At 47.8% G+C, this 15,656-nt stretch overlaps 1 protein-coding gene across 1 annotated transcript in view; it reads right to left on the bottom strand.

Annotated features, from left to right (window-relative positions):
* The window catches only part of DGAT2 (diacylglycerol O-acyltransferase 2), a 57,342-nt gene that overhangs the window by 25,916 nt on the left and 15,770 nt on the right, over nucleotides 1–15,656 (bottom strand). The window contains exon 2 of the mRNA XM_053307438.1: nucleotides 919–1,038. Coding sequence (XP_053163413.1) covers nucleotides 919–1,038 — 120 coding nt within the window. The remainder of the gene's footprint in view (nucleotides 1–918; nucleotides 1,039–15,656) is intronic.

The raw sequence follows: 15,656 nt of genomic DNA, 5'->3' as shown, positions 1-15,656 counted from the left end.
CTCTATGTTCCAGGTTCCCTCCCTGGCAGCATCTCCAAGATAGGGCTGAGAGAGATTCCTGCCTGCAACCTTGGAGAAGCTGCTGCCAGTCTGTGTAGACAATATTGAGCTAGATAGACCAATGGTCTGACTCAGTATATGGCAGCTTCCTATGTTCCTATCTGTACCACGCATTTGAAGGGCTGTACCCAGGTTCACTTCCAAAATGAATGCAGGTACAGTCATTCACACAAACATATGTATGAGTGTAGAGAACACTTGTCTGAATGGGGCTATAGTTAGAAAACTGGTGGATTCCAGTGTTCTCAAACCTGGTCCCTAGATGATGTTGTACTATGGGATTTGTAGTCTAACATTATCTGGGGACCCAGCTTTGAGAACCCCTGCTGTAATGTGTGAAGTAGCACATTATGCTAAAATACAGATCTCTTTAGACAGTGCTGGCATTTTTCTAGTGCTTTCAGGTGTCCTGGGCATTTCACGTTCTCTTCTCACAGTCCTTACAACCACCTAGTAATGTACGGAGCTGGCCACTGGGAAATATCCGTGTTTCCTATGGCCCTTCAGAAGGAACAAGAGGGCATTCCCCATCATTCATTGTAGTAAATTCCCTAGAGGATCTGCTTTGCATGGAGAAGGTTCCAAATTCCCTCCCTGGCAGCATCTCCAAGATAGGGCTGAGGGAAGATTCCTGCCTGCAACCTTGGAGAAGCTGCTGCCAGTCTGGGTAGACAATACTGAACTAGATGGACCAATGGACTGACTCACTATATGGCAGCTTCCCATGTTCCTGTTTTTGTTTGAGCAACTGTGCATATGTTCCTTTTAAGTGTGAGCCTGGATATAGGCCCTTTCAAATGTGGGGTACAGATAGGTGTGCTTCTACCATACGTGGGTGAAGCATAACTCTGCACTTACCCATGATGAGGAAAGTGAGGACCCATTGCAGCACCGAGATGGCCTGCAACTGCTTCTCTACTTTGGACTTGGACAGCCAGGAGAGATCCTGAAGAGCAGAGAGGATGCTGGACCCTGTACCTGGAGACCAAAGAGAGGAGAAAGATTAGACCAGTTAGCTCTTTTGCAAGTCAGCTTTACCCAAAAGCAATAAGATATGTAGCATGCCACAACTACTGTAGGAACATAGGAAGCTGCCATATACTGAGTCAGACCCTTGGTCTATGTAGCTCAGTATTGCCTTCACAAACTGGCAGCAGCTTCTGCAAGGTTCCAGGCAGGAATCTCTCTCAGCCCTCTCTTGGAGATGCTGCCAGGGAGGGCACCTGGAACTTTTTGATGCTCTTCCCAGAGTGGCTCCATCCCCTGAGGGGAATCTCTTCCAGTGCTCACACTTCTAGTCTCCCATTCATATGCAACCAGGGCAGACCCTGCTTAGCTAAGGGGACCAGTCATGCTTGCTACCACCAGACCAGCTCTCCATCTCAGCACCGCCCTCCCTCCAGCTGATTTCCAAGTGTAGGCATTCACATCCAACACATGCTTAACCAGCCAGCCATATGGGGAGGAGAGCTGGTCTGGTGGTGGCGAGCATGAATAGCACCCTTTGCTAAGCAGGGTCCATCCTGGTTTGCATTTGGGTGGGCAACTACATGTGAGCCCCGTAAGGTATTCCTCTGAGAGGATGGACTATTCCTCAGTGGAAGAAGCTTGCATTTAGGTGGTCTCCAGACTCACTCCTTGGCAGCATCTCCAGGTAGGGCTGGGAGAGACTCCTGCCTGGAGCCTTGGAGAGCTGCTGCCAATCAGCAGACACAATACTGAGCTAGACAGACCAATGGTATAGCCTTGGCATGAGGCAGCTCCCTATGAATTGTGTTTTTCATTGTCTGGCCAAGATGCATGGGGGCCCACTGCCGCTCCTCAGCCCAGACAATACCCCAATATGCAATAAGCCTATAAGTGGGTCAGGCATGGTAGCACTTCATGTGACACCTGAAGCATCTGACAAGACTTCAGAGCCCTATTGGATCTCTCTTTTTAAAAAAAATAATTATGTAAACTATTGTCTGTTACAGATGCCTTTGAAAAGAGGATTAAACCAATTCATGGATAGCTCTCTTATCTGGAGAGAATTTATCTATGTAGTCACTAAGAGTCGACCCCGACTTGACGGCACTTAATCAATCAATCTGCGGTCATTCACACAATCATTTGAATCTAGGTTTAATGTGGGTTACCAACATCGGTGTGATTGGGTGGACTTATCAGTCTACCATGACCACCATGTCCATGGGAACCCTACAAGGAAGATACAAAGACAACAGATCTCTCTCACTGCTGCCCACCCACCCCACAAAGCAACTGGTATTCAGAGATATACTGCCTCTGATCATGGAGGTTCAATTTTGCTATCAGAACACCCATGGACAGGCCTGTTCATGTCACACAGTGGTTTGAATCTAGGTTTAATGAATCTAGGTTTAATCCCCTGCTAACTGGGCAAAGAGGCACCTTTTAACATGGTGATTCTCTTTATTTAGCAGGGGGAGAGTAACTGGCCCTATTCACCCCCAGCACAGTACCTCCAGTGACTGTTGCTGGTGTCTATCTTGTGTTTCTTTTTAAAATGTGAGCGCTTTGGGGACAGGGATCCATCTTATTTGTTTGTTATTTCTCTTTGTAAACCGCCCTGAGCTATTTTTGGAAGGGCGGTATAGAAATCGAATTGTATTATTATTATTAATGTGTGTTACTGATATTAGCATGATTTTGTGAACCCACACCAAGCTGGTTTACAGCCCAAGATGCATCAAAGATGCTTGCCTTGGCGCGGGTTCACACAATCGCCCTGAGCCATTTTTGGAAGGGAGGTATAGAAATCAAATAAATAAATAAATAAATAAATAAATAGTAATCCACACTAAACCTAGATTCAAATGATTGTGTGAACTAGGCCATAAAGCTATCCTCCTCCATGAATTTGTTTGATCCTTTTCCAAAGCCATCTCTAAAAGACAATTGTTTACATAACTTTTTTTAAAAAGAGAAAACCAATAGTTACAAGTTCAATAATTAAAATCCAGGCATTACATTACAGGCACTTGCAATCCATAGTTTATTTCAACATCTAGACATTTCCAAGCATCCAAATGCAATATCATTCTTATACTCCAGGAATAAGGGTTTATTCAACACTCATATTTCTCATCACTTTTACTCTCTGTACTGCACAAAACAAATGGACTTTAAACAAACAGATGAGTTCTTTGCATCTGTCTTCAGGGGAAAAAAGCTTTCAACAAAGTTCTGCATCAAAGACTCCTGAGGAAACTTAGCAGTCATGGGATAAGGGGACCAGTACATGTGTGGATTGCTAACTGGTTGAAAGACAGGAAACAGAGGGTAGGTATAAATGGAGAGTTTTCACAATGGAGGGTAGTAAGAAGTGGGGTCCCCCAGGGATCTGTACTGGGACCAGTGCTTTTTAATTTATTCATAAATCATCAAGAAGTTGGGGTAAGCAGTGAGGTGAGCAAATCTGCAGATGATACCAAACTCTTTAGGTTAGTGAAATCCAAAACCGATTGTGAGGCGCTCCAAAAGGATCTCTACAAACTGGGTAAGTAGGCAACAAAGCGGCAAATGTAGTTCAATATTCAAGTGTAAAGTGAAGCACATTGGGACAAAAAGCCCAACTTCAAGTATACACGGATGGGATCTAATCTGTCGGTGACTGACCAGGAGAGGGATCTTGGGGTTGTGGTGGACAGCTCGTTAAAAATGTCAACTCAATGTGCAGCAGCTGTGAAAAAGGCCTATTCCATGCTAGGGATCATTAGAAAGAGTATTGAACATAAAACTGCTAATATTACAATGTCTTTATACAAAACTATAGTGCGGCCATACTTGGAGTACTGCGTACAATTCTGGTCACCACATCTAAAGGAGGACATTGTAGAACTAGAAAAGGTGCAGAAGAGGGCAACCAAGATGATCAGGGGCCTAGAGCACCTTTCTTATGAGGCAAGGCTACAACACCTGGGGCTATTAAGTTTAGAAAAAAGACGACTGCGGGGAGACATGACTGAGGTCTATAAAATCATGCATGGTGTGGAGAAAATGGAGAGAGAGAAATTCTTCTCCTTCTCACATCACACTAGAACCAGGGGTCATCCTATGAAATTTAGGACCAAAAAAAAGACGTACTTTTTCACACAACGCATAATCAACTTGTGGAATTATCTGCCACAAGATGTGGTAACAGCCAACAATCTGGATGGCTTTAAGAGGGGTTTGGATGACTTCATGGAGGAGAGTGGAGAGGTCTATCATCGACTACTAGTCAGAGGAGGGCTGTGGGCCACCTCCAGCCTCAAAGGCAGGATGCCTCTGAGTACCAGTTGCAGGGGAGTCACAGCAGGAGAGAATGCCCTCAACTCCTGCCTTTGGCTTCCAGCGGCATCTGGTGGGCCACTGTGTGAAACAAGATGCTGGACTAGATGGGCCATGGGCCTGATCCAGCAGGGCTGTTCTTGTGTTCTTAACTAATAATTCCCTAGCACTGGGGTTCTCAAAATCTGGGTCCCCAGATGCTATCAGACTACAACTCCCATCATCCCCATTGGGATATGTCAATAGTCATTGTGGCAGGGGATGATGGAAGTTGTAGTCCAACAGCATCAAGAGACCCAAGTTTGAGAATCCTCTAGCAGAGACAACTCTATTAATAGGTGATTTAAAACACACACACACCCCAAAAAACTGGCATGGACCTGGCCTCCATATGGTCTCGTGCCCTTTTAAAAGGAGTTTTACACATCCTCATTTCAACCTTACCCCAACTTTGTGAGGTTAGGGGTTGAGAGCATTTTGCAAGCATCTTAGACTCCAGCAAGTTTCAGAGTGTAGCAAAGACCTCAGTCTGGCTCCTCCCCATCCCAGTGCAATGTTAGTTCCTGCACCATGCCCCCCAGCTCCACAGGAGAATAAATCAGACAAGTAGTCAACCAGAAACATGCCTGCTACAGACAGGAACACTTTGGCTTTATACGATGAAGTGAACAGCAGGGCATGATCCGCTCCAGAGAAGTGGGGAGTGCAGAGTTGTCTGCAAATTAATGATTTGCAAGTGACCCGAGGGGTATGGCTATCTGGCCCTGGAATTCCTTGTCCATGAGGGCAGGGGATGTCAGCTGGGGATCAAGGCAAGCCAATTATCTTTCAAACAGCCCCAACCTCCTCCCGTTGCAGAGGCAAAACACAGAATACCGAGATCAATTTGCAGGAGCATTGCCAAGTCCACTTTCCTTGCCCTGGGTTAACAGAGGGGAGTTTTGGCAAAAACACTCTGTTTATGAGCAGATTTTTCCCTCCTCTATGTAGATGGAGCGAAGGTTACACATTGACAGATCCCAAAGAGAGAGGACATTCCAAGTGCCTCCTCAGGCAGAGCTCAGCTTCACAAATCTGCGTCGGCGCACATTCACAAGGGCTGCTTTTGCAGGGAGACCCATGTTTGAGTCCCACCACCCAAGGGATGTAGAAGAGTCATCTGTGAAAAGTCTCCCATGTTTCTTCTTTGGATGCATCCTCAAGTTCTCTGGATGTGAAGGAGGAGCCCTTAAATGCCTCTGAACTGACTCTGGAGAAATTTCAGTCCCAACCCTGATTCTCTGGGACTCTCAGCCTGACCGACCTCACAGTCTTTTTGTGCCAGTAATTAAAAAAAAACACCACAACTACATATGCTCCGTGGAGGAAAGACCGGATAGAAATACAAGAACAAATCTATTGTGGGCTGGCATGGCAAATGGCAGATGTGGTAGCCTTGGGTCAAACAAATCTAGTCACACCACAGTGACCACTATCAGTTGTCCGGGGGCCTGGGAACACCCAAGCATGCTGGAGGCAGAAAGATGCCCCCTCTTCTATCTGGCACTGGGGACCATGGGTCGAATTTAGATGGTTTCTCCATTTCCCCTAAGCAGTAGGTATATTTTGCAGCTGGTGTGGGAGGCACAGAGGATGCACCATTCACTTTTGATTAAACAGATCTGGACGTTCTGTCGCCCATCATGGCCATGGACATGACAGCATTGTGCATTGGCAGGGACAAGCCGAGCAGGCACTCCCGGCAGGATGGGCCAGATCAAGGTGAACGTATTGTTCGATCCAGCCCTTGGGATTAGGGCTATTCATGCAGGCTCATCCACAGAATTGAGAACTGAGTGGGAGAAGCGTCCTACAGTTTGGGGAGCCATACCCACCCCTGTTTTGTGATCATGTGTAAGGGAAGAAGATGTTGGCAGTGGTGGTCAGCTAGCCTCCCACTGTAGGAGGGCTCTGTCCTACCCAGTAGCTGGATGAGGCAGGAGGAAAAGCCCTCTGACCATCACTCCCAGTGCCTCTTACCTTGTTCTTCCTTCACGCATGATCACAACACAGGAGTACGCACAGCTCCCAGAAGTGGGTCGGACGCTTCTCCAACCCAGTTTTCAATCATGTTGCATGCATGGTATGCATACAACCCCTGCTAACTAGGCCAAGAGGCGCCTTTTAACGTGGTGATTCTCTTTATTTAGCAGGGGGAGAGTAACTGGCCCTCTCCACCCCCAGCACTGTACCTCCAGTGACTGTTGCTGGTGTCATATCTTATGCTTCTTTTAGATTGTGAGCCCTTTGGGGACAGGGATCCATCTTATTTATTTATTATTTATCTGTGTAAACCGCCCTGAGCCATTTTTGGAAGGGCGGTATAGAAATCGAATAAATTATCATCAATAATAATAATAATAATATCTCTGTGTGTATGCACACACACATGAATGACTACACATACATTTATTTATCTATCATATTTCTATACTGCCTGATATGTACATCTCTAGGCAGTGTACAAAATTTAAAATCAGATATTAAAATAAATAAAAACAGAATATTTATTAAAACAAGTTTTTAAAATTATTAAAAATTGATTCTAATTAAAAGGCTGCGAAAACAGGAGAGTTCTTCCTGAAAACAGAGAAGGAGATGCTCTTATTTCAGTAGGGAGCATATTCCAAAGCCCTGGGGCAGCCACAGAGAAAGCCCGGTCCTGGGTCAAACAAGTTGGTGGCCACCATAACCAGACCTCTCCAGAAGATGCTAATAGGTGGCAGGGTTCATGACAAAGGAGGCGCTCTCTTAAATAACCTGGTCCCAAGCCATTAAGGGCTTTATAGGTAAGAACCAGCACTTTGTATTTCACCCAGAAACATACGGGCAGCCAGTGCAGTTCTTCCAAAACTGGTGTTATGTGGTCCCTTCATGTTGTCCCAGAGACCAATCTGGCTGCCGCATTCTGGCATATTTTAAAGGCCAACCGGACTGGACCTCAAAAATGTAGGGTAGAAATTTCAATGTAGTGCTGTACATGTGCAGTATATAAACAACTGCATATGCATACAGATCAACAATTGCGTGCACACAGACTGTGCATGCCTTGGAAGAAACATGTGGACAGAGCTAATAAGATGCAAGGACGTGTTAGCATTAGATCACTCTAACGTTTCCTAGAATCCTACATTAGGGGCTAGTGTTTTGAGGAGCCCAGCTTCCCTGGGTGTGTGCATTTAACGTACTCAAGATTCATAGGTGACATGAGCCCAGGAAGGTTTTATACTTGCCTGTATGGCAGAGAACCCCCAGATAAGCTGGGCAATCCACCATATGTTTCTGTAACATTTTCTTGTGGAGAAGCGCTTGCACAACCCTCCCACTTATTTCACCTCCACCCACGATTTTCCTGCACTTCTGCCAGTGGGATGAAGCAAACACCAGCTGCCCAGTGTAAGTCGGGTCATTTGGGCTCTCAGCCAAGATGCAGGAGCGTCGACATTATTTTCGCACTACTGTACCATCTATTCAGTTCACTGATGTACTCCTGCATAACAGAAGCCTCCAGGCAAGGGTTCTCAAACTCAGAGCCCAACGGCATCTGGGAATGCCAAGTGTGAGAACCCATGCTGCAGTGCACGTAGAGGAAAGGATGTGAACTCAAACCTGTTTGGCAAATGGCACGTTCCAGTTCTGAACCTGATTTCAGAAATTCTTCCAGCATAAACAAGGAAGCAAGTGGAACGGAAGGTGGAGCAGAACCAGCCACTGAACTCATTCCTGGTTAAAGTCTTTGCTCAGATGTAACATTCACAGGGGAATATAGGAAGCTGCCACATACGGAGTCAGACCATTGGTCCATTGCAGTTCAGTATTGTCTACACAGACTGGCAGCGGCTTCTCCAAGGTTGCAGGCAGGAGTCTCTCTCAGCCTTATCTTGGAGGTGCAGCCAGGGAGGGAACTTGGAACCTAGATGTTCTTCCCATAGGGGCTCCATCCCCTGAGGGGAATATCTTACAGCGCTCACACCTCTAGTCTCCCTTTTGTATGCAACCAGCCTGCTTAGTTAAGGGGACAAGTTAGGCTTGCTACCACAAGACCAGCTCTTTTCCCAGGGCTTGTAGCAATTTTGGGTAGAACTACCCAGCCGCCCCCCCACTTGCAGGATTTGCTACAGCCTCACAGGTCTGCTTGTTGCCTGTGGCAGCAACAGCACGCCTGAACAGAGAATTCAGCACCCCTCTAACCCCATTTAGGGTGGTGAGAATGAGCCCATCCATGACTGTCAATGCTCAAGCAACAGGCACCTGCGAACTTGCCACTTAAACCAGCTCCAAAGGGTGAACCTCTCCCGGTGGAGATGTGGCAGATCCGACACTATGGCTCAGGCTATTCCTACAGGTCTTCCAGCACTCACTCACTGCAGCAAGGAGCAAGAGCAAGAGCGCAACCCTGCAGGTTTTAAGGTGACTTCTAGTGTTGAAGCCTCCCTCGCTGTAGAAACAGGAGCTGGACGAGCCAATGCATCCTCCATGCTTGGGTTGCTCCTGCAATCCGCTCCGCTGACAATATGCCACGAAAGCAATTTGCAAGCATGGCTTTCAGCATGTTCATCAAGGGCACAGTGTGGCACTGAGGACATAGAGGAGAACTGGTCTTGAGGTAGCAAGCATGACCAGTCCTGTAGCTAAGCAGGGTCCACCCTGGTTGCAAATGAAGGGGAGACTAGCAATATGAGCCCTGGAAAAGACTCCCCTCAGGGGATGGAGCCGCTCTGGGAAGAGCATCTAGGCTCCCAGTTCCCTCCCTGGCAGCATCTCCCAAGATAGGGCTGCGAGAGATTCCTGCCTGCAACCTTAGAGACGCTGCTGCCAGTCTGTGCAGAAAATACTGAGCTAGATAGACCGATGGTCTGACTCAGTATATGGCAGCTTCCAACGTTAACCAGATGCAGAAGCGCCCAGGGCTCCTGCAGGTGCCTACAGTCGAGGGCATTGCAGCAGGTGTTGCAGCAGGTGAAGCTCCCCCCACCCCTGCTCAAGTTTTCTGCTGTCCAGCCAAGGAGGAGATCCAGGAGGCGCCTCTCCTCTTTTGCACCTGTGAAACTCCTGGCTGGCTCTGCAGTGGGCAAGCACCTTGCTCATGGCATGCTTAGTGGAGAGGCATCTTAAGCATCTCCTCCATGATGCTGCCCATGCCCTGTTATTCTCTGAGATCGAGGGAGGCCCTTCTTTGGGTGCCCTCACCTGCTGAGCTTAGGCAGGGAGGAACAGAGGAATGGGCCTTCTGTTGCGGGGAGCCAACGGTGGTGGAGCACCCTCCCCAAGGCGACCAGCCTGGTGCTGCTGGAAATTTCAGGCCCCAAATGTTGGATGCCCTCACTTTTTAAATCAGGGTTTGTGCCACTTGCTCACTGCTGCCTTAAGTGTTCCAGGGCTGTTCTAGTGCTGTCTTTATTCACTGCTCACTTGCAATTCCAATGTTTCATGTCTTGAAGGGATGGCCTGGTTCAAACATAACAGGAGGCCATGCTTTGCTGCTAGCAGAACGAGCCCCAGAGAACTGTGGGCTTGCATACTGCTCCTACCACCACCACATATACTAAAGGTAAAGTGTGCTGTCAAGTCGGTGTCGAATCCTGGCAACCACAGAGCCCTGTGGTTTTCTTTTGGCAGAATACAGGAGGGATTGACCATTGCCTCCTCCTGTGCAGCATGAGATGATACCTTTCAGAACCTTCTGCTATCGCTGCTGCCCAATATAGTACCTGCTGGGATTTGAACCAGCAACCTTCTGCTTGTTAGTCAAGCATTTCCCCAGTTAGATACTGCTTTTCAACAAAATGTTTGCAAAGCAGTTTACACAGAAAGAGAAAAACAGGAGGAAGATGGCTCCCTGTCCCCAAAGAGCTCACAGTCTAAAAAGAAACACAAGGTAGACACCAGCAACAGCCAGTGGAGGGACGCTGTGCTAGGGGTGGGCAGGGCCAGTTGCTCTCCCCCTGCTTAACAGAAAGAGAACCATCACTTGAAAGGTGCCTCTTTGCCCAGTTAGCGTGCTTCCCTGCTCCTCCTCCACATGCCAGAAGGAGAGTGAAAGCTTTTGCTTTCATCTCAAGAATAAACTGCAACTCCATGCTATGGATGAACTCAGAACTAAAGTTTGGACTGGTTCAGATGTCGCATGGAAACATGGCTAAAGCCTGATCCCATGCAATGTCCCCAAGTCTCGGGAGAGCATGCTCCCCCTCCTCTGCCCACACAAGCATCTACTTCTGAACTGAGTTAGAGCAAAACCAAGACTGGTCCTGACGTCCAAACTGACCGCTCTAGGTCTATTCTAACCTACTGACTTGAAGAAAACTGCAAACTGTAACCAAGCTTCCATGTGAGCTGCAAATTGTGCTTATTTCGAGTCAGCAAGTTAGAATGAACTAAGAACGATCAATTTGGATGTCACCACCCAATGAGCATCGTGGAGAGCCGGAAGGGGTTGGGTGGGGAGAGAGGGCTTGACCCACTCTCCCCGCACATGAGCATCCAGCCCTGCCTGGGTGGCTGGATTACTGGATTCATCACCAAGCCAGTTGGGGCGGCAGGGTTTGGGGCCGCTTGGCCCCCAGAAGTCCCAGAATGCCCTACGCAAGTGTGTGGGGCATTCTGGGTAGTCCCCCCACTCCTGGGTCACCATGGCATGGAGCCACACCATGGCGACTCAAGATCACAAAAACGGAGATGGTGGAGCGCTTGCTCCGCTAATCTCGTGGGGGGGGATTTTAGAGGGCTGGCCGCTGGGAGCCACACAGCTTCTGTGGTGGCACACGATCTGCCAAAACAGGGCTGGGCTCTCTTAGCCTGCTTTGGGCTGGTCGTGGGAATTGCCTCTTGGTTTCATTCTACCCAAAATGAAGGACCACTGTGCAGGACCAGTCTTCAACTTTGGGAAGGACCATTGGAAGGACCAATGGAAGGACCATTGTGGAAGGACCAGTCTTCAACTATTGTGCAGGACCAGTCTTCAACTTTGGTTCTGTGTCTGAATTGGCCCTTTGTTAAACTCACACCCATCCTGGTTTGACAGGAAGCATCGAAACATAGGAAGCTGCCGCCTTCCCAGTAAGACCATTAGTCCATCTAGCTCAGTGCTGTCTCCAGTGAAGGACAGCAGTTCCTCAGATTTTTAAATATGGGCCCTTTCCAGTCCTATCTGGAGAGGCCAGGGACTATCAGAGCTACAGCCCATTCTCAGATAACCACGGCTTGGCATCCTGGCATGATCCAATTCTAACAAACTGCTGTTTGAGTTCATAATAATATGGAACTGTGGCTTGTTCTTAAAGTTGCTCTTGCTACAGCACCTTCCTTATGAGGCAAGGCTACAACACCTGGGGCTATTTAGTTTAGAAAAAAGACTACGGGGAGACATGATAGAGGTCTATAAAATCATGCATGGAGTGGAGGAAGTGCATAGAGAGAAAAACTTCTCCCTCGTCTCACATAACACTAGAACCAGGGGTCATCCCATGAAATTGATTGCCGGAAAATCTAGGACCAAGAAAAGGGAAGTACTTTTTCACACAACGCATAATCAAGTTGTGGAATTCTCTGCCACAAGATGTGGTGACAGCCAACAACCTGGATGGCTTTAAGAGGGGTTTGGATAACTTCATGGAGGAGAGATCTATCAATGGCTACTAGTCAGAGGACTATAGGCCACCTCCAGCCTCCACGGGAGGAAGCCTCCGAGTACCAGTTGCAGGGGAGTAACGGCATGCCTTCAATTCCTGCCTGTGGCTTCCAGCAGCATCTGGTGGGCCACTGTGTGAAACAGGATGCTGGACTCGATGGGCTTCCTTGGGCCTGATCCAGCACAGCTGTTCTTATGTTGTTACATAGGAGGAAGAGGAAGAAGAGGGGAAAGGAGCCCATGGCACTCAGAGGCTGATTCTCAGCTTGGGAAATGCATGCTTTCCTGAATCAGGCCCATGTGTAATAAGGTAGGGCAGCAATCATAAGACGACCCACACTGCAACCAGAGGTGCACCTAGGTAGTGTTGGAGCCCCTCTCCCCTGCAAATGAAGCACCATCATGCTCCATGGGCAATCACAGTCTGGGACAGACAGGAGAGGATTGGGGTGGGCGGGCTGTGGAGGTCCTGGACTTTGGCACTGAAGTCCAGGGGTAAGAGCACTTCCGATTGCAACACTTTTGTCAAGGACAGGCTACCCACACACACTGCAGTCAATGCTGCACTTACGATTCAGCCAGTTTCTTCTCAAACTGAAACATTGGGCAATCTCAAGTCAAATTACAAGCCCCACATTCATAACCAAATCTGAGCTCAGGCAAGAGTGGTTCTAAAGGTCCTGGAGTACGTCAGAGAAGGCTTCAAGCCTCCTGGCGAGCATCACATTTCACAGCTGCAAACCCTACACATTCACCTTGGCAAGTTTTGGCATTGTGCAATCCATGCTTGCAGGTTTAAGTCTGGTTCCCACCTTTCAGATCTCTTAATCCCTGTGCCAGCTTTTTCTGGACACAGAGGACAAAAAGCTATTAGTGGTCTCAGGGCAGCCACAAGGAAATCTATTCTCCACTTTCCAGGCTTCTCAGGTTTCAAGCAGGAGGCAAATGCCAAACCACAACCTCAGCAAAGTAGGCACACTCCGGGAGAGGTCAAAGGGTGGCTGGACCTCAGAAGACAGAATTACCCAACAGCCAGCCACCATAATGTTTGCCAGGCCAAGTCTGAAGCAAGGAGAGAAGAGATTTCCAGGTAGAATTGCCATGCCACCCCGGTTTCACCTGGATTTTAGGTGAAAATCGCATCTCACCCAGATTGCTGAGCTCATCCAGATTTGCCTTGATTTCAGCTTTCTTTCTTTCTCAAAAGTAAAGCTCCAACCCTTGTAGAAGAGGAGTTATGGAGCAAAACGTGCAGTCACTATTCTGCTCAAAGATTTTCAAGCCGATTTACATAATATGCAAATTAGGCACCCAGATTTGGAAAGTCAGAATATGGCAACCCTATTTCCAGCTTGCTCAGTCCATGCAACTGGAGCAGGAAGATTAACTACACCAGTTTACTAACGAGACTTTTGGTCTTGGACAAGTTGCATGACTCACTCCAACTAGCGCAGTGCCACCATCAGTGGGCCCCTGACTAACTGTTTCCTGGGCCTGGGTGACGTTTTGGCCAAAGCTGAAAACTCTACACAGTCCCTTGGGACCATGTGAAGATGACCATCCCTACTGGGAGGGATCCCTTAAGAGAAACTGATCCCTCTTGAGCCCCAGCACCATCTTGGAAGACACACACAGAGTGCTGAGAAGTGTAGCCCTTCCCAGCGCTTTCTGCCTAGTGCTCTTAAGAGAAGGCTCCGTCTCTTAAAGGGACCTCCCAGCACTGAGAAAAGGGCAGTATTGTGTAGATGTCAGCACAGTGGGAAATTACTCTCACACGCAAGGGTTTGGTTTTTTTTAGAGTTTTTTTGCACCAAAGTGGTCCCTGCTTGAAAAATAATGAAGATCATTGACCTAGTGCTTTTTTAATCTCACAAGCCACAGAATTCAAAGTTCCCTTAACACTTGGGGGACAAGTCATCTCTGAAAGGCTAGAGCAGCAGCGGGCAAGCTTGGTCCCCGCCAGCTGTTGAACTCCCATCATCCCCAGCTCTAATAAGTTATGACTGGAGATGATGGGAGTTGTAGTCCAAAAACAGCTGGAGTTTGCCCACTCTGGAGTAGAGAATACAAATACAACAAATATTTATAAACCACTTTTTAACAAAAGTTCCCAAAGTGGTTTACATAGATAAAAATAAATAAAATGTCTCCCTGTCCCCAAAGGGCTCACAATCTTAAAAAAAAAAAGAAAGAAAGAAACATAAGATAGACACCAGCAACAGCCACTGGAGGGATGCTGTGCTGGGGATGGAGAGGGCCAGTTGCTCTCCCGCTGCTCAATCAAGAGAATCACCACTTTTAAAAGGTGCCTCTTTTGTTCAGCTAGCAGGGGTCAAGCTTAGAGATACAAGCTTGGTTCAGCTATCACACCAAATGGGTTTCGGCCATCTCCGTGAAGACCAGTTCCTGTAAACCTCTGGTTCCTGGAGCACATGCAGTCCCAGCAGACACATCATCTGAACCCACCAGGTTCCCAGCCCAAGTTCCCAACTTCCACCTGACGTTTGTAACCTAGAATGGAGTTGAGCAGAGAACGCCAGGCGGAAGTCAGGAACTCCAGCCAGGAACCACATTTTGACAGGATTGGATGACAAGCCCATTGGGAGAGAGCATGGCCAGAGAACCAGAGGTCCCCAAGATCCTGACTTCCTGGTGATCATCTGAACCCATCCCATGTTTAAGGAAGCTTAAAAACCATTGATTCAGTGTCCAAACTAACAAGTCACTGTTTGCTATCATCCAGCCATCTAGAACTAGGAAACCACAGTTTATGCTAACAATGGTTTGGTGTGATGTCTGAACTAGCCAGCTATAGTTAGGACCGTTTCTCTACCTCCAAAAGCCACTGGGCTTTTGAGAACAGGCTGAAGCATAGATGGACCAGTTTCTCTCTTGTACTAGAATGTGGAGTCATCCTTCATTTACACTGAATAGCAACAGATTCAAGACAGACAAAAGGAATTCACACAAGAATAGATACCATGTATGGCAGGGTTCCCAAACTTGGGCCCCTGCGTGTTGTTGGGACTACAGTTCCCATAAGCCCCTGCCACAATGGTCAAAGGCTATTGTTAGACTACAACTCCCTTCATCCCCATGCCAGAATAACCTTTGACCAGTGTGGCAGGGACTTATGGGAGTTGTAGTGCAACACCCGAGGACCCGAGACAGCTTTAAAAGGAGGATTAGACAGATTCAGGGAGAAATGTCCATTAGTCATGATGGCTATGTGGTGCCTCCATGTTCAGAGGGAGAATACTGCCTCTAGGAGGCAAGCAGTGGAGAAGGGCCATTGCTTTGGGCTGCTGTCAGAGTCGGGCCAAGAAGAGAGAGATACATCTTAAATGTATGGAACATAGGAAGCTGCCATATACTGAGTCAGATCATTGGTCCATCTAGCTCAGTATTGTCTACACAGACTGGCAGCAGCTTCTCCAAGGTTTCAGGCAAGAATCTCTCTCAGCCCTATCTTGGAGATGCTGCCAGGGAGGGAACTTGAAACCTTTTGTTCTTCCCAGAGTGGTTCCATCCCCTGAGGGGAATCTCTTCCAGTGCTCACACTTCTAGTCTCCCTTTCATAGGCAACCAGGGTGGACCCTGCTTAGCTAAGGGGACAAGTCATGTTTGCTACCAT

Source organism: Hemicordylus capensis, chromosome 3 (assembly GCF_027244095.1).
Source record: "Hemicordylus capensis ecotype Gifberg chromosome 3, rHemCap1.1.pri, whole genome shotgun sequence".
NCBI classification, from domain to species: domain Eukaryota; kingdom Metazoa; phylum Chordata; class Lepidosauria; order Squamata; family Cordylidae; genus Hemicordylus; species Hemicordylus capensis.
The sequence above is the reverse complement of the archived record's forward strand: the minus strand, read 5'-3'. Positions and strand labels throughout refer to the sequence as shown.